The 19,665-nt window shown below is 34.3% G+C and overlaps 1 protein-coding gene and 1 long non-coding RNA gene across 4 annotated transcripts in view; one reads left to right on the plus strand and one right to left on the minus strand.

Moving 5' to 3' along the window:
- The window catches only part of LOC141379245 (uncharacterized), a 44,093-nt gene that overhangs the window by 1,914 nt on the left and 22,514 nt on the right, over positions 1-19,665 (plus strand). The window contains exons 2-3 of one of the 3 annotated variants that reach the window (XR_015518451.1): positions 9,379-9,529; positions 16,533-18,490. This is a non-coding gene — a long non-coding RNA (uncharacterized LOC141379245). Of the gene's footprint in view, positions 1-9,378; positions 9,530-16,532; positions 18,491-19,665 lie in introns of those variants that run through there. The other 2 variants (XR_015518453.1, XR_015518452.1) reach the window with 2 other exon arrangements.
- On the minus strand, positions 576-17,185 carry mylk4b (myosin light chain kinase family, member 4b). Its single transcript, XM_087298238.1, is given in 15 exon segments — positions 576-4,693; positions 5,623-5,671; positions 5,757-5,835; positions 9,359-9,511; positions 9,596-9,724; positions 10,211-10,281; positions 10,374-10,515; positions 10,654-10,763; positions 11,522-11,615; positions 12,699-12,804; positions 12,889-13,115; positions 14,330-14,687; positions 15,317-15,404; positions 16,587-16,975; positions 16,978-17,185. Coding segments are annotated over 14 exon segments (2,055 nt in total). The 5' UTR covers positions 17,042-17,185; the 3' UTR covers positions 576-4,693; positions 5,623-5,626.

Here is a 19,665-nt window from a genome sequence, read left to right on the forward strand (position 1 = left end):
TCCAAAGACATGCAGTATAGGTGACTTAAATGAACTAAATTGGCTGTAGTGTATGTTTGTGAATGTGAGAATGTATGGGTGTTTCTCATACTTGGTTGCGGCTGGAAGGGCATCCGCTGTGTAAAAGATATGCTGGATAAGTTGGCGGTTCATTCCGCTGTGGCAACCCCTGATGAAAAAAGGGACTAAGCCCAAGGAAAATGAATGAATGAATGAAAACTATTTTAATGACATTGTTATTATTACAAATATTTAACATTTATAATAAAAACAATCATCAAAATGAGAAATTTAACACACAATACAGCTATTAATCATTATTATGTGTACAATACTATAAATATTGATTCAAATGTTTTTCTAGAGATCTTACGTCATTGCTGAGAAAGTACAATTCGACTAGTCTGGTTTTGCTAGTTTCACTGTTCTTTGCTTTTCTTCCAAACTAGTCAAGCTGGTTTGTTGACTGGATATTGTGCCTTGTCTATGACATGTGAAACGTAAGCAAACAAAATTAAAGAGTAAGGTAAAGCACATGACTTCAGAATGACTTGAATAAACACAATAATCAAATGTTTGTTCAAAATAAATTTTAATTTATACAATACCGAGTTCTAAACAACTAAACAACAAAACAGATTTCAAATTCTGGAGGTAATTTGTGAAAACGTACAAGACCTAATACATTAAAGTACTGAATTAATTTCATTTTTTTTCTAGCCGTTAATTAAACTCTATATTTCAGTGTCTTACAATCCAGTCATTACATAGAGTATTTAGAAACGGAATAAAAATAAATAAATCCTTCTCTTATGTTTGATCACAAGCGGAGTTAGAATCCTAATCTAAAACACTGTTAGCTATCAGCAGACGTACAGTAAATTTCACCCTATTTACTATAGTGTCAAAGCATTTCAAGTAAACATCAGACAGGGTGAACGAAGCAAAAACATCCTCTATGTTTATAGAACCACACAAAAACACACAGTATACTTGAAGGTAGTGTTCTGTTTTTACATTTGCCTTCATGGAAGGTGAGATGTCTACTAGGAAGTGAGGGAGTGAGCAAGACCCTATCAATGCCTAATACAGCTTGAAGCCAGTGTTTAAAAATGACAACAGAGCCTTGATATCAGCAACTACAGGCATTAGATAAGCATTTGGAGCTCGTGGGATCCTGAACTATTAATTTTGCCTCCAAGGAAACTCTCTAAATGATGTCATAGAATAATGTGTGGGGAGTGAGAGCTGTATTTGGGTTATTTGTATCAGATAACAGTAGTTACATGCACATGAATAAACTCTAGCAGCACAGGCGTGTCATTCAAAAATTGTATCACATGCAGTTTTTTTTTCTTTAGAGTGTGAAATGCAGCAGTGTCCTGTGTGAATTTGTCTGAAAACCAAATTGTTATGTCTTCCCAAATATCATTTGAAATAATACCATGAACCAATGATGTAAATAATATAAGACTCGATAAATTTGTGCGTATAGAGTATGATCGAGGATTTCACTATTGCACAAAGCCCAAAATGTATTTTTTTAACCCTCAAAGGGATGGTTAAACCAAAAATGAACATTTCCTCACCCTTTACTCAAGTATTTCTCAACTTTTATCTTTTTATTTCTACTGAACACAGATATATTACAAAAAATACTGGAAAAAAGGCAGGTCTGGGCATCCATAGTAGGAACAAAGTCAATGGCTGTTTTTCTCCAACATTCTTCAGTAAATCTTTTTCTGTGTTTAACAAAAGAAAGAAACTCAAATAGGTTTAATTCAAGTAGAGGGTGAGGAAAAATAGGGGGCACAATCCCTTTTAATGCATTATTTTTTGCCAATAATCACTTCATATAAGGATCACTTTTAGTCACCTGTATATAACTAAAACCGATAAATCCTGATATTTAAATACAAAATAAATAAATAAATAAAGTATATTTTATTACCTTTCGAAAGTTGAAAGGAATCACTTTGAGAAAATGTGAAATATCAGCCATATTGTCAATAATGTTATTATCAGCATCTTCAAAATCAATTTTCTGATCATTGACAGTTTATTCACCAGATTCACCATCAAGTGATAGTGACACTTACATTTGGTAGACTTAGATTAAAAAGTTGGTGATGACTATGAGTGAAACATCACATCACTTTTTATACCAAAGATTTATAAGAAAACAGATGTCGTTTTTGCTAGTTATATTGCTTATAATAGACAGTTTCAATAATATAACGAAGGGTAATGACTAATTTTAAAAAAGAAATGAATAATGAATGATGCTCTACTTCACTCTATGGTTGACACGTGTGTTTTAGGGTGCACTCACACTAGGCTATCCGAGCCATGCCAGGTCATGTTTCCTAGTTCATTTGATAAATGTGAGTGCTCCGAATCAGGCCCAGGTGTGGTTCAGTTGACCGACCCTGGCTGGAAGATGTGAGCCAGAGATCAGTTTGGTTGGGCGTGGTACGCTTGTAGTGCAAATCGCGCATGAGCCCGAAACTGAAAATGCGACGTGACTTTTAAGGGTCTGTTTCATATGGATTTATTAATCAACCTTACTTTTCAATGAACACGATCTGTCGTAGTTTATTAAAGACGCAAACCCTTCACTGCACCTTCAGCAAACCTCCTAATACGTGCAGCACAAGGACTTTTATGATAACTTATGAGTAGGGCCAGACAGAAATCTGCGGATTTCTGCTGAATTATTTTGGGAGTATCATAACTAAAACCTTAATATGTAAAATAAAAAAGAATATCTTTTTTAACTTTTCTTTAATGTTTAAAATGCAATCCAATTAGATTCACTTTATTTGGTAAACAATGTCTCTCATATAATATATCTACTAAAAGACAAAAAATAAACTGCATTGTACATAAATCAGATGAACATTTTCATATTAGTCAATAATATTACTGCAATTAATTTAAAAACTGAATAGATATAGATTTACAGACATTTACTTTAGTAAACAAACAGAATTAATGATGGGCTAAAAATCTGCGAAATTCTGTCCGCGCAGATTTAGTCTGGGCCTGCTTATGAGTGTCTTGACTGTGTATTACATATTTGACAGTGTGTCGCTGCATATCAAACAGCTTAAAATAACACAAAATTATATAACTAAAAAAATCTCCACTGTGCTGAGCGAAAGCTCTTCTCTTCTTTTAAACTGAACAGCTGCATCATTGATGATGTAAGCGTGCTCCGGCTCAGAAGGCAAAATGTAGTGTGAGTGCAGGCCATCGGGGGAGAGGGGAGGGGGGACAATCACGCTTTGGCACCTTTCAAGGCTACTGTACCTAGTGTGAGTATGCCCTTAAGTCGTATTTGGATTACTTTTAAAGTTGGAAAAGAAATAAAAATGAAACAACAACCAACAAACTACTGAAGATGCCAAAAACAACAGATGCTCATGTTGGCTAATGTCTTTTAAATAAGTATTAATACATGTTTAACACTAATAAGCTAATTAAAAGTATAAGATTTGCTATCAAAAGGAGTTTATATAGCCAAAAGTATACAGTTGAAGTCAGAATTATTAGCCCCCTTTTGATTTTTTTTTTCCTTTTTTAAATATTTCCCAAATAATGTTTAACAGAGCAAGGAAATTTTCACAGTATGTCTGATAATATTTTTTCTTCTGAAGAAAGTCTTATTTGTTTTATTTCGGCAAGAATAAAAGCAGTTTAAAACATTTTTAAAGCCATTTTTGAGACAAAATTATTAGCCTCTTTAAGCTTTTTTTTTGCGATAGTGTACAGAACAAACCATTGTTATTCATTAACTTGCCTAATTATCCTAACCTGCCTAGTTAACCTAATTAACCTAGTTAAGCCTTTATATGTCACTTTAAGCTGTATAGAAGTGTCTTAAAAAATATCAAGTAAAAAATTATTTACTGTCATCATGACAAAGATAAAAAAAAATCAGTTATTAGAAATAGGTTTTTAAAACTATTATGCTTAGAAATGTGCTGAAACAATCTTCCCTCCAATAAACAGAATTTGGGGAAAAAAAATAAACAGGAGCTCTAATAATACAGGGGAACTAACAATTCTGACTTCAACTGTACTTCAGCCTTCCAAGATTCTGTTCTATTTTGTGCACTGTCCACATTACAATATATTTGCTAAAGGTCTTCATCTTAATTCCGAGCTGATTATCATTTGAAAGCTGAGTGGACACAACCGTCCTTGAGACAGAGCAGAATGTGGAAAATGAAGTATACCTGTGCCTTTAGAATTGTACACATAAAAAGTATACTTTGGGCTTAACATTCTTTATCCAATCCAGTCCTATTGTAAAGTGCACATTCAAGATAAAACCAGGACCAATTAACTGTATATCTTTTTTTTCTTCATAAGACAACAACTAACAGACTGTTAAAACCAACCTAAACCAGGACTGAAGCACAGGTTCATCATAGAGTCCTAAATGGCTACTATTTTACAAAAAGGTGATTTGTGTTTGTATCACAAGTGATGAGCAGTATTTTTGATGTGTTGTATATATGTTTTCGTTAAAGGTTGAGGTAAATAGGTAATAGATATTGTACGGTACAGTTCAGTACAGTACAGTATGCGACTGTAGTATTAAACAGATGTTGTGTAGTTGTTCAATTACAACAGTATTGGTCCAGTTTGTCACCACAGGATCAGGATGATCAGCCAATGATCAATTCTGCAGAAAAAAAAGATAATATACAGTAATGCAAAAGTTAGTTTTAAATATTGTGTTTTGGCATTTATATTATATTATTAATATTATATTTTTAAACAGGTCACTGTATTAACCTTTAAAATGGATAGTTACCCAAAATATTAATTTTGTCATTATATTACTTATCTTGTTAAAAAAATGCATGACCTTTTTACTGTGGAGAACAAAAGAAAAAGAAAAAAAGGCTTGGAAGCCAATGGGAAGCTACTCAATTGAATTTTTTGTAAATAATGCTCACTAGAGTCTCACAAGCTTCGAACTCCACACAAGTCGAAACGAGCAATTTGAAATGAGACGATCTAGCCTACAGAGGACATATCTCGTCAACTAGCAACTATTACAGCTGCTGTTAATAAGCAGTAATACAATTTGTAATGACTTTTTTAAGAGTGATTTTAAAACTTATTTTAAGCAATATGAAGGCAAAGCAAGGTTTATAAAATCTGGAAATATACATTTGTAGATCCATAGATGTACACATAAAAATATAAACTGTCTATAAAATCCTTTTTTTGTAAGACATGCCATACTTTTCTTGTTTTTTTAACATGTGTTTAGATATCCACGTAAAATAAAACCTAATTCATACATTTAATCTGGAGTTTTCTTTTAAAAACATCCTGCCGTTATTAGCGCGCAATGAATCTTGGGGCGTTCAAGACCGCAAAGGATCCACCGCAATGATGCATCATTTGAAGGATGCAGCCTCTAAAATGAGACACAGCTACAGAAGAAATAAGTCATGCAAGTTTAAATCAACGCGTGATTTTTTAATTAATTTATTTATTTATTTAAGTGAACTATCCTTTTAACTGAACATCACATCCTTGTGTTTTTATTAGCACAGTTTAGTTGTTTCATGTTTAATATTACATAGGCCAATATCTTACCTTTTTAACCCTCTGGTGGAGGTGCATGTGAAGAGTGACACTTGTTTTTCTGTAAGAGAAACACATTGATTAGATACCATAATGTGCACTCGTTTACTACTGCACTAATATAAATACAAGTTCAAATTATGAACCTTATGATGCAGACGGTAGTGAAGCCCTCGGTCTGAAAGCCATGGGTGTTTCAGGGACTGAGACGCACTCATTCTCCAACTGCACAAAAAGGCAGAATACATCAAAAACATAAGTTTGCAGAAAAAAAGACTAGGATTTATCAGATTTAGCAAACTTTTAAAGAGACATGGTATTACTGCAGGTATTAAGATTTAGCATTTTTCCTTGTGAATCCAGTCACAAGTAGATAATGCTAAATACAGGCCCTCTTTTAGAATATAGTAGTTCAGTTTATTATTGAAATAATTAATTAAATAATATTATTAAATGTATCTATTAAGTATTAGTGGCCACAAAAGTCAGATAAATATATCTAGAAATATCAGGACAAGGTTGATTGATTAATGATGCACCAGGAACAATGCAGTGAAAAATATGACCCTAACTGGATTGTACAGATCTGGTTTGGAGATTTATCAAGCAGGAGGCATCGTTGTTCTTAAGATTAATGCCTAAAGCTCTTGCTGCTTTTGATTTTAAACTCTGATATGAATATGAAATTAGGTAACATCATGCTCAGTCCACATAGAAATAATGAAATGGGAGAGAGCAAAATGCAGTAAATGTCGCAGCTATGAATCTCTTGGATTCAAATATTCTCAGAACTGATTTTTAAAAAAGTAAGTCTGGTATTTGATTGCAATTGAACAGCTTAATCTAAATATTGACTGTCAAGTAACAAAAACTCTGCAAGCACAGAATGTGGCACTAGGATTCTATGAGAATTGAAATGTGTTTTGTCTCAGAAAATACGATTGTATGTGACCACACTGAAACACTTATCTTGTTTTGACCTTCACCATGACTCTGGTTTAAGCTATAAAAGTAACAGAGGCATGTCCGAAAAATGTGCAATGTTGGTATGTGCAAAAGAGTAACTTTAGTGATGAATTTACAGTTGAAGTCAAAATTATTAACCCTACAGTAATTTTTTTTTCTTCAAATGATGTTTAACAGAGCAATTAATTTTGCCCCAGTGGTTCTGGGGAAACACTAGGGAAATCTTTCTTCAGGAGAAAGTCTTATTTTGTTTCATTTCAACTACAATAAAAAGTTTTTAATTCAATTTAACAGAAGAACTAATATTTACAAATAATTCTAAATTATTTTATCCCCCCCAATTCTGTTTAATGGAGAGAACATGTTTTTCAACACATTTTCTTAACAATAAATAATAGTAAAGATGACAATAGCCAACAATATGACAATAGCCAAGACGACAGTACATATTATTTTACGAGATATTTTTCTAGATACTAGAATTCAGATTAAAGTGACATTTAAAGGTTTTAGTGTAAAGGTTAATTAGGTTAATTAAAGTTAGAGTAATTAGGAAAATTAGGCATTGAATAACAGTGGGTTGTTCTGTAGTCAATAGAAAAAGGGGGCTAATAATATTGATGGTTTTTCAATTTTGTAAAAAAAAAAAAAAAACAATTTTTAAGATGTTTAACTGCTTTTATTCTACTGAAATAAAACAAATAAGACTTTCTTTATAGAATTTTTTTTAGAATAAAAACTATAAAAAATTGAAGTTACTCTTTTGCACAAACTTACATTGCACATTTTTCTCAGACATGCCTCTGTTACTTTTACAGTTTAAACCAGGGTCATGGTGAAGGCTAAAACAATTTCAGTGCAGTCACATACAATCCTATCATCTAAGACAAAACATACCTTTTTATTTAAATTCCCACAGAATTCTAGAGCCAAGTTCTGTGCTTGCAGAGTTTTTGCTACTAGACAATCAATATGATAATTTAGCTTTTCAATCACAACCGAATACCAGACTAACCTTATTGCAAACTGTCCAGAAAGCACCCTTACATTAACACAGGGAAAATTCAAGAGAAAATAGGCAGTCAATTGAGTTTCTGTAATTTGGGTTAAAGGCAAATGTAACAATAAGTCACTCTGATGACTAATTACATTTAATTATTATTGTTATTTCCATGGGTGGCACAGTAAGAGTGCTGTCGCCTCACAGCAAGAAGGTAGCTGGTTCAAGCCTCGGCTGGGTTAGTTGGCAATTCTGTGTGGAGTTTGTATGTTCTCCCTGTATTCGCTTGGGATTCCCTTGGGTGCTCCGGTTTCCCCCACAAGTCAATGGACATGTGGTACAGGTGAATTGGGTAAGCTAAATTGTCCGTGGTTTATGGGTGTGATTGAGAGTGTATGGTTGTTTCCCAGTCATGGGTTGCAGCTGGAAGGGCATCCGCTGCGTAAAACATATGCTGGTTCATTTCGTTGTGGTGACCCCAGATTAATAAAGAGACAAAGCCGAAAAGAAAATGAATGAATGAATGAATGTGCAAAGATTGGCACAACACCAACCTATTTTACAGCTGTTTCAATGGTTATCTGAGGATGCGGTTACAAACATCGGGAAAAAAAGAGACAGAACCCAGAGTAAAGACCGCAACACGACACTGGTAGGACAGGATTTGATGACAAGATATTTCTCATGTCAAACTCAGTGCTAGGGACATCTGCTGGTCAAAACTGTAACTGCAACAAAAACTCATGCATTAGCAATGCCTTTTTCGCAGATATTCTGAACTGTATATTGAAAGCCCATAAATTAGCTTATACAACAGTTCTGTCTGGTTCTCAAATCAATATTCTGCAATATCAGAACTCCTACAGCCTCTTTACCCTTTGTGTATTACTCCACCCACATGCAGCCAGCAAAAAGCAGACACTACAGATCTAATGTTTAAAAGATGCACGCTCAACTGTTTAACTGTCATTTTATGATTTGAATCCGGAAGAAAGTAGTTCCTCATACAAAAGGGTTTTTGAGACTCTCCATGTTTGATTTTGTTTTTATATACACAATTATGCCGTCAAACTGTTGTATAAACGCAATATCACACTCGTAGCAGTGCGATATGGCTGTATATCGGCACTGGTGGGGGCACTATGCCTCCCACCAGTGCCGATATACAGCCATATCGCACTGCTACTTGTGTGATATTGCTCATTTATCATGTAATATCGTTAAATTTTAAGTGTCTTTATAATATGTGTTTTTTAAACAATGTTCAAGGCTTACATTGTTTGTTCCATTGCTGGCTCTGTTAAACAACAGACTATTAACTAACAATTATTTATTTTTGATTTACAAACGTCCTTTCAAATCTCTAAAACTCATAAAACTGATCTAAGGTACAGCAAAAACTATAAAAGCTGTTCAATGATTCTCCACTGGGGGGCGATATTAGTGAACCCACATGATTCATGCTAATTTTATGGTATTACACAGATCCCCCCCAGTGGGGAGAACCATTGAAATTTTGAAATGTTTTGAAATAATATTGACAACAAAGCCCTGTTTTCTGAAATTAAGTTACCTTGCCAATTTGATATGATGCTAAACAAAAGATTTGTAAAGGTTTTGCTTCATTAAGCAGTGCTTAAAACCAACCATCACTAGTCAAGATTTCGTTTACTGTGGCATCCAAACTGAGTGTTGCAGTTTTCCCTATCCATAGTAACTTTCTTTATAAATCTATAATCTTAGGGAAGATGCATGCTAGAGCAAAAACAGGGCCTTACAAACCTTTTGCTCTTCACAAGCAGGCGCGATATAAAGTCTTTGGCCTCCTCAGAGATGTCAGCAAACTCTGCTTCTTCAAAACTCCACTGACATGCCAGGATGTTGTTTAGCGTCTCATTGTCATCCTCACCCAGGAACGGAGACAAACCGCTAAGCCTGCACACAAAAACATTGGTACGTTCAACAACACTTTCTCCTTTGGTACTGTTATGACCATGCTCGTTGATGGTGCAAGCTTACAGCATGTACGTGATGACACCTAAACTCCACATATCAGTCGGGAATGAGACAAATTCATAGTTGATGACTTCAGGAGCCAAGAACTCAGGCGTGCCAAAGTTCACCCTCAACTTTTCCCTGGGTTTATATCTGAACAAAAGAGAACGAAAAGAGAATGAAAATGTATAAAGGCAGTTTAAAATGATGGTTCACCCAAAAATGAAAGTGGTTTCTTTTTTTTTTTGAAGAACATAAAAGAAGATATTTAAAATATATATGGATACTGATGGCCATTGACATTCAAAATACTATGGTAGTTAATGACTGCATGTTTCTAACTTTCTTTAAAATTTATTTTTGTGTTTAACGAAACTACAAACAGGATGAAACAAGTGGAGGGTGAATAAACAATGGCAGAACTTTCATTTTGGGGTGAACTATTTCTGTAAAGTATATCAAAGCTTTAAAGAGGACCTATTATGCCCCTTTTTACAAGATGTAACAAAGTCTCTCATGTTCCTAGAGTGTGTATGTGAAGTTTCAGCTCAAAATACCCCACAAACAATGTTTTATAACTCGTTGAAATTGCAGATTTTTGTATAATAGGTCCCCTTTAAATGATTTAAAAACACTGACCTTCTTGCAAGTCCAAAGTCGATTATCTTGACCTTGTTTGTTTCTCGACTGATACAGAGAATGTTTTCAGGCTGTTGATGCAGCAAAAATGTAGTCAAACCTCATTCTTCCTCTGTTAATTAATCACTGTTTTTATTTTTATACACAAAAATGTGTCTGATACCTTTAGGTCAAGGTGTAAAATGTACATCTTGTGCATGTACTGAAGGCCTTCAGTGATTTGTCTGATGAACAGCACTGTGTCCAACTCAGTGAGCTTGTAGTTTTCATCTATGATCCGGTCAAATAGCTCTCCACCGTCAACACTAAAGTATACAAATACTCCTTTATAAACACTTTTACTTACTTAATATTTTTAAGTGGCTGTTTAATATACAGAGAAAAATTGCATTAAGTTAGTGACAGAGGCTCTCTGTGTGTAAATGTTTGTGTATAATACTTACTACTCCATCACTAGAGTGATTTCATGCCGCGATTCAAAGGCGGCATAGAGCTGGATTAAATTGGCATGATTTAACTGGTTCATCACTTCAATCTCACACTTTACAACCTCCTGAAACACACAAACATTAAAAAGAAAGTTAATTATTCAATATTGTACATTTAGCATAAGTTTTAAGATGGGGTTCACTCACTCTTGTTTAAGGACCAGTTTTGTTACATAAATAAATAAATATATAAATGTATTAATAAATAAATAAATATACAAAACAAATATAATAAAAATAATAAATTAAAATAAAGCTTAAATAAAATAAATATTAGATAAAAAAAACTAAAACTGAACTATTGCCCTGGAAACTAAATGAAAACAATTCGAAAGTACTAAAATTTACAAAACTAAATCAGTTAACTACAATGGTTAACAAGATCTAAAAAAAGAAAACACTTTTAAAACTATTTATGAGTTAAATGTTCATTCTAATACATTAGTAAAAATCAAATATTTTATCTACTAATGATATTTCATGCATTTGAGCTAACATAATCTAACAAAAGTGCTGTATTTCATATAAAAAACAGTGCATGATTACTTATGGTCAATTGTTACAAATAATGAATATAATTTAGAAAATGACATAAATTAAAATGATAACAATTTTTTTTTTAATTTTAAAATTTTTTTTTTTAAAAAGACTAATAAATACCATAAAATTATACAACTCTAAATATTGTTAAATAACATTCTTATAGTCCACCATAAGTTGAGTGATTGATTAAAAATAAAAACATAAGCTGAAAAGTTTTGAGAACAATTACCTTAGGTTAAAGTACAGTTGATTTGCCTTAAAATGGACATTGGGCATTTACCTTCTCTTTCTGACTCCTGGCTTTGATGATCTTGGCTGCTAATATGAGGCCGGAGGACTTCTCTTCACATTTGTGCACTATGCCAAACCGTCCTCTAATAAAAAATAACATAAATAAATACAAATAAAATCACACTCAAATCCTGCTAAACTGCCATCGCTATGAAAAGAGAAAATTCACTTTAATGTCCTTCTGTTTCTAGGTATTCACTTTCACTAAGGTCTAAAAATATGTTGCATGTCTCACTCTACATCTCTCTCTCTCTCTCTCTCTCTCACTCACTCACTCACACACACACACACACACACACACACACACACACACACACACACACACACACACACACACACAAAAACACACACACACACACACACACACACACACACACACACACACACACACACACACACACACACACACACACACACACACACACACACACACACACCCACCACACAAACCTGTCTGTCACTTTCATGCTCTTATGTATCGTGTATCCTGTAAGCTCTTAAAATGCTTAAGAATCTTGTGGAATGTGTTTAATATCACAGGCATTCCCATTTAAAGCTTTGATGTAAATATTTCTAATGTAGTATAATACATTATTATTACAATACTGTGCAAAAATGTAGAAACGTTTTTGTGAATTTGTGAAAGTTTTTGAAATAAGTCTTTTCTGCTCACTGTAAACCTGCATCTACTCAATCTAAAAACTATTGAAACGCGAATATTATAATATCCTGTGATTAATCGCTTAATTTTCAGCATTATTTTCTGCTTGATTATATTTCCCTTTAACCCTTTAATGAATAGACAAGTCAAAATAAAAGTACTCTTAAAAGAAAAAATTTAGAATAGTAAAATGGATGATAATCCCAAATGTTTGTTAAGCTGCAAATCTGCATATTAGAATGATTTCTGAAAGATCATGTGACACTGAAGATTGAAGTAATGATGGTGAAAGTTCAAATTTGAATAACAAGAATAAATAACAATGTCAAATATTTTCACAAAGACAGTGATTATTTCAAATTGTAATAATATTCAACAATGCTAATGATTTTTTAACTCTATATTTTTGATCAAATAAATATCTTAAAGGGTTAGCAAATTAGACTTTTTCAAAAGAAGTAATGAAATATTTCCCAAATTTTAAGCAGTTATGTATGTAACTCACCCTCCAAGAACTTCCTCCTTATTGATGTTGTAGTAGCTGGTAATCTGGTGGGTTTTGGTTGACACAAGACGATGCTCAAATGGTGCAGGTGGAGGAGGGGAAGAATCTGTGGGAAAAGATATTAAAAAATGTCACTACAAATGGGAGATCCTTCAATAATTAGGGTCCGACATTACACTGATTCTCTTACCAATGACATATTCATCAGTCACTGCTTCAGCATCTTTCCTCTCCTCTTCCGTCTCCTCCTCTGGTCCTGCCTCTGCAGCTTCAAGCCCCGCCTCTTCTTCCTCCTCCTTCAATTCTTTCTCCTCCTCCTCTTCCTCTTCCACTCTGCTTTTTTTAAGATCATCTGTCAGAGACTCGTCACTTACATGCCTCTTAGTGCTCAAAATTATTTCCAGATTCTCCTCACAGCTGCATGAACATATACATTTAGACAATTATTTTAGCATTCAATTATTTTTGTAAAAATTATATTAATGAAAATTATATAAATTATATAAATTATTTATATTTTTATGTTATTCATTTAATTATTTTTCTTTCGATTATTTTTCAGAGGTTGCCACAGTGGAATGAACTGACAACTAGTCTGCCATATGTTTTACACAATGGATGCCCTTACAGCCACAATATTTAATATATAATGTTATATATATAATGTTTTTATATATATATATATATATATATATATATATATATATATATGTATTAATGTTATAATATAACATTTTAATTACCATCTTTGGCAAGGTTTATTTATTACTTTTTTATTTAAAAGTTTAGACTCAGAAAAGACTTTAACACAATTTGTTTTATTTATCAAAACATGCATTAAACTGATAAAAATTCTGAGATAGTTTTCTATTAGTAAATTATTCTATACACCAAAAAAAAATGCTCACAAAATATATACATCACAGTTTTAACAAACATTAAGCAGCAACTGTTTTCGTGAAAATAAGGATATAATAATAAGAAATTTTTAAGCAACAAAACCATTATTGTGGAAAAAGGAATATATTTTAAATATATTTTTGTCTTTTTTTTCTTTTCATTAAACAATTGTACATGTATTGCTTAAAGGTGATATATTAACTAAACTTCTTCTTGAGTATGATATTTGCATGCTAATGAAGCATTTTTGCTGAAGTAGATAAAGCTAATAGAACTGCAAAGGCCTGATTGTCTAAAATTAACTTGAGCTCAGCAGCTAAGTTGAAACTTAATACAGAATATGTGCAGTTCAGAAGTCTTATGCTTTTAATTTTGTGTAGAGAATTTCTAGAAAAAGAGGATGTATGTATAGGTGCGGCCAATAGAGGACTGGAGAATGATTCACAAGTGACTAATTTCACTAAACTCCACCTGTTAATTTCAGCTGCCTATAAAAATCAGTCAGTGATTGAAAGAAATTGGGCACCTCATCAATGTAATTCTTGCATTGCATTGGGGACATCAGAACTTTGTCATCACAGGAACAATTTATTTTAAATAATTTAAAGCTGCAGTTAATTTAATTAGTTAAAATGTTTCACTATATCACTATTTTTCTGTGCTTTTAATTGAACGATATGCAGCCTTACAAGCATAAAAGCCATTTATTGAAAACAAAGTCCAGGAAATACCTTTCTGGTGTGGCTGTGATGATTTTATCATTCTGTCCAGATGAAGTTGGAGCAGCTAGTTGGCTTTCCTCTGTTAACCTTATATCCTCTTCTTTCTGTACTCTCTCTTCTTCCTCCTTTTTATCCTCTCCTGTTACCTGCAGTAATTCTGCAATGCTTTCTTTCTCTCTTGTCTCTTCTTCCACCACTGCCTGCTGTGCATCATCTTTTATTTCCCTGAATATCTCTGTTGTTTGTGCCTCTTTAATAATCTCTAGTTGCGTGGATGTGCCGGCTGCTGTCTCTGCTGTGCATTGAGAAAGCTGATTGTTCTGTTGGTTGAGCTTTTGCACTTCTTCAAAACCAGCCTGGACTGAATCTGGGAAAGGATAAAAATACAAATGAGCTCAAAGAAGAAGCAGTAGAAATAGTAGAAATAAGGGGGCACAACTACAGAGAAGGATAGAAAAATATCCTTATTATGCTCTTTTAAAGTTCATAATTTTGTTTTGGAGGTTTACATCCACTTAAAAGTAAAAAAAAAAAAAAAAAAAGCAATTTCATTGCTCTCATCCGCCTACTCTGCTTTACGGATAAAGCATGTGTCAGTTTTCCCAACTGTCGACCACATGAAATAAACACTTCTAGTCCTCAGATACTGTACAACTAGAGTGTTTGATGGTTTTGATGATTTTGCAAAGCAAACATTGTTTGTAGGCAAAAAGTGAATTCCATATAATATCACTGAGCATATTTGTCACAAAACAGGAAGTCAAGCTGGAACACTTTTCAGGTAGTTCAAAATTTGTTATTTATTTTTTGAAGATAAATGCTCCGTTATTAATGCTGGAACTTTACACACATCATAAAAGGCAATATTGAAAAGCCTATTAAAAAGCATATTATACATATTACTTATTTCTTATTCCTTCTTTTAGTTGTTGTTAAACATTCAGTTTTTTAGATTTAAATTGGATTTTAAATCCTTGATTTCTTGGGGGTTCTTACCTGATGCATCTAATGGCTTCTTTTTCTTCTGGGTTTTCAACCCTTTTGGGTACCCTTTAGATTTCTCCTTCCCATCCTTTTCTCTAAACTAGAGGGAGACAAATAAGAGCATTTTACATCAGGAATGCATAACAAAATGTTTAAAGATGTAATGAAAAGTATTAGGATTTATTTTTAAAAGTGCATTTTTTCTTAACCACAGTGTCAAATTGATAAAACTCCAGTCTAAATCACATGATCATTTTAACACCCCTTAAAATTAAAGCACCAGTTTTCAATCTTGTCGATTACAAAGTTCACTCGATTGCTCTGAGCTGCTAATGAGCAATCAATCTGATATTGCTGATCACACACAATCATCTGAGCTGAATGCACAGTTGTGTCCTTGAGCCACTACTGAGAATCACTCGTTGAGTCGTCAGTCAATCTGATTTATAAATGGCTCAAGCCAATGACAAGGACAATGCAGCCGACAACAGCGCAGCTAGACACAAAAAATGTTTATGTATCTATTTATTTGATTTTCAAAAGAAGTGTCACATAAAAGAGAAGAATTCATAGTCATAGAAAAAAAACTGTCAAAAAGACATGGAAATATTTATTATCTTGTAAATCCACTTGAAAACAATACACAATTCCCCCCAACAAACTTTCCCTGAACAGTTCCTAAAATAATACTTTTCTCTTAGTGTGAAATACATTTTAAAAAATCTATAGAACTATTTAGGTATTGAAAAGATTTTTTAATTTTAAAGGTTCTCCATGAAACCATCAATGAGAAGGGTCTGGATGCAGACTTGGCGCAATATACCCAACCCAAACACTCACAGTGGCATCACTAGCTCCAGTGAGTGTATTATGTCTGGCATTGCAAGTCTAAGATAAGCCGTCTCAGCTTAGTCTGCATCAAGTCTGCATCTAGAGAATGTTGCCATCAATAGCAATAAAGAACCTTTAAAGAGTAAAAAAAAGTAACAAATTTACTCATACATTCACATACATTTCACTCCTTTCGAAAAATTTAGCTGCTTCACAGACTTTAGCAGCAAATGCTAAAGGTAATTTGTTAGATTGTTTAACTTCGTCGATTTTTCTTTTTTAACGTAAAATGATTTTTTGACAGTAAAAATAAAATTTTTGGCAAAAAATTTAGTTACATTTTAATAAAATGTTATTTTTTGCCTGTAGTTTATACACGTTTTTTTCTATTTTTCAGTAATTACGTGTGCATTGTTCTGTTCAGAAATATGCACAAATAATTTTAACTCACCCTGCTGCTGGATTTTGAGTTTGTGTTTTTCAAGTGATCGGCCAAACTCTCTTGTTTCAACGCCTCAGCAACAAAACTGACAACCTGCTGAATGCTGCTGACCAGTCGCTCCAAAGCATCAAGCCGCTGATCCTGCTGTTCCTCCTTTTCTCTAACAGTTTCAATGACGACACGCACATCACACAACATCTGCTCAACACTGCGTCCACCTGTGCTATGTTCCTGCCCAATGGCATCTAGCCGTTTCAGAGATGCCTCCTGCAGGGCGAGGAGTTTGTCCATCTTACCGCTCAGATCATTGACTTGTCCTTCAATATGTACTAGAGAAGATTTTGAAGTAGGCTGATCCAAAACTGGTGAAGATGAGCATTTGTTTGAGGTTGAAAGCGAAGCTCTTCTTGCTCCGGCTCTTCCACTGTTATGCCGTTTTTGAGCATGAAGTGGTTTGGGGTCATAAACCCGAGCAAGAGACTTCACAAGATTAGAGCTCATGATAAAACTCTTTAAAAGACGTTACAAAATGTTAAGATTAACTAGACTTCACGTTCGTTTCACAATCTACTGTCCCTTCTCATTCTCTCAAGTCGGTCTCTTGTTTCTCCAGCTTCAAATCCAAAGCTTTTTATAGGACTCAACATACTTCTTCCTATTGGCCAGTTTGTGATTGGTCAGTGATGTTGCTGTTATCGTTTAGAGGAGGGCCGCTTGTGTGTGATTACAGTGTGAATCCTAGAGTCAGGTGTGAAGAGACTGAAACCAGAGTGAGTGTAAGAAAAAGGGCTTGGTGTGCTCAGAGAGGGACATTTCAACACCCCTGAGAGAACTTCAAATGTAGTGACTGTTAAACCAGTAGATTTCCTCTGATCGACTGACAATCAACACCTCAAATAAAGGGTCTATGTCTGCAAGTATGTCGGTCCATTCCAGGCTGGAGAACACAATGAGCCATGAGTAAATGTGTGACTGAACAAGAGCAGGTGCGCATGGATGAGTCTACTGGAAAGCTTGTACAAAGTAGCTGCTGAGACTCTGAAATGACTTAGACGTGTATTTTCAATGTGGTTCAATTGTCTCATTGTTCTACGAAGCTCTAATTGTGCTTGACTCATCTAAACCAAATAGACAATCAAATGCTAATGACGTCATTCCAACAATTATGTATTTTAGCAAGAATGTGGATTCCCTTTTAGAGTCCTTTAACGGTGGAAAACCAATTCTATCTGATAACCCGTTTAACTGTCAGCCTAACTTGCATTTACATTGATGTTGTAAAATTTGGAGAGATTGTAAAGTGACTGAAACCCTCTGACAGCAGGTTGTGTAGGCCAAAGGGATGAGCCTTTCAGCCACTGCAAGAGAAGTTGATCATTCCATATCTGTGATTTCTAGAATATTCTGTCTTTAAAATGTCACTTAATTATTCAAGTCCCACAAAACGTTATTCAGTCATATAAGACAAATGCGGGTCAAGAAAATACAGAGAATCTCAATGGACAATTGGTTCAGTGCTGAACAGGGTGAAGATCAGTCTGTTGGCATACAGTGTCTGGACATTTCAGAAAAATTGGATTAAACTTGGTGGACAAACCAACCAACATCATAGTCCCTAAGTCTCCACAAAAGAATTTCCCAAGAATATTCCTTTAAAAACATTCCTCCACCCTTAAGTTCACACAACACATGCAAGACATTTTCTGCATGCCAGTCTTACAGCCTGTCAGCACTAAACTGGCCTACAGTTCCTAACCTTTCCTAACTCCTCCTCTTTAACATATACATGAATCTGACATCCAGCATTCACTTTTTCAGTACAACCCAAAATAATATGCATGTCAGAATTTTTGCTGCTTGTTTAAACTACTTGTTTAAAAAGAGCTGAATTAACACAATTGTTGTTGTTGTTTATATATATCTTTCATTTGTACATTTGTGTTGGGACAGCATGAAGGAATTGTGTTAGTGTAACTACCTATTAGCGGACATGTATCAATTCCAGCTTGATTAGCATCTAAAGTAGTGTTGCCACGATACTGGAATTCGATACCAATCGGTACTGAATATTTAAATGCGTCTATTTCCCGCAAACATTTAAGCGCTGTGGAGCTGGGGCCTCATGTACGAAGACTTGCGTGGAAATCTTACAAAAACATTGCGTACGCACAAAGCTGTAAATGTGCGTACGCAGAAAAAAATTCAGATGTATGAAACACTGCATACGCCGAATCTCACGCATATTGTTTTGTACATCCGAATGAACGTGAAACTGAGCGCAACATGCATGAGCACAAAACCCCTCCCTGCCTCCTCCCCCGTATGAATATGCTAATGACTCTACTTTGGCAAAACCCAACGAAAAAGCAATGGCAAAATTAAGCAAAAAGAGAAACTTTGAACAGAATGTGAAATGGAGGTGCTGCTTTCGAAGGTAGACCGGAGAAAAGCGGTGTTATTTGCAAGTTTGTTCTCCGGAATTAACAACAAAAGAAAAAAATAGAGTGGGAGAGTTTAGCTGATGCGGTTAACACAGTTGGGTCTGAACATCGCACTGAGTGGATTAAAAAAAGAAGTAGTGTGGTTTATATCTGTAAAATGTTGCAGTACCCATAGCAGTCTCAGTGGCGCACCTCATAAGAAGCATGTGATCATGTACTGACACATTCGAGCATAAACTCGGCTCGAATCCAGCGTCTGATGAACTCTTTCTTCTTTTTTTCCCCGCTACATATCAGATTTTGCCCACTATTTATCACGAGAAAGACAAGTAGGAATCATCAATAAGTTTGTGCATCATATTTTATTTGCACATTTATTGAATGGAAATGTTTCTGATTCACGCATGCAAATTCATCTTTTGATAGTGTCTTTATAGCAATGAGCGTGCAGTAGATAGCTCAGATTACATTGGGAAAACAGGCGACTGCTGCAAATTGTGCTTTAATGTTTAGCTGGTCAACTATATGGTATGGAAACCTTACATACCTACTAGATGAACCCGTCTCATACAGCTGCCATTGCAAGGCTCAGACACTTTGTAGAGAGGAATTTAAGACAACTGCCTCTAGGAGTCGCCAATGGAAAT

This window comes from Danio rerio, chromosome 20, assembly GCF_052040795.2.
Source record: "Danio rerio strain M-AB ecotype USA chromosome 20, GRCz13ab, whole genome shotgun sequence".
Taxonomy (NCBI): domain Eukaryota; kingdom Metazoa; phylum Chordata; class Actinopteri; order Cypriniformes; family Danionidae; genus Danio; species Danio rerio.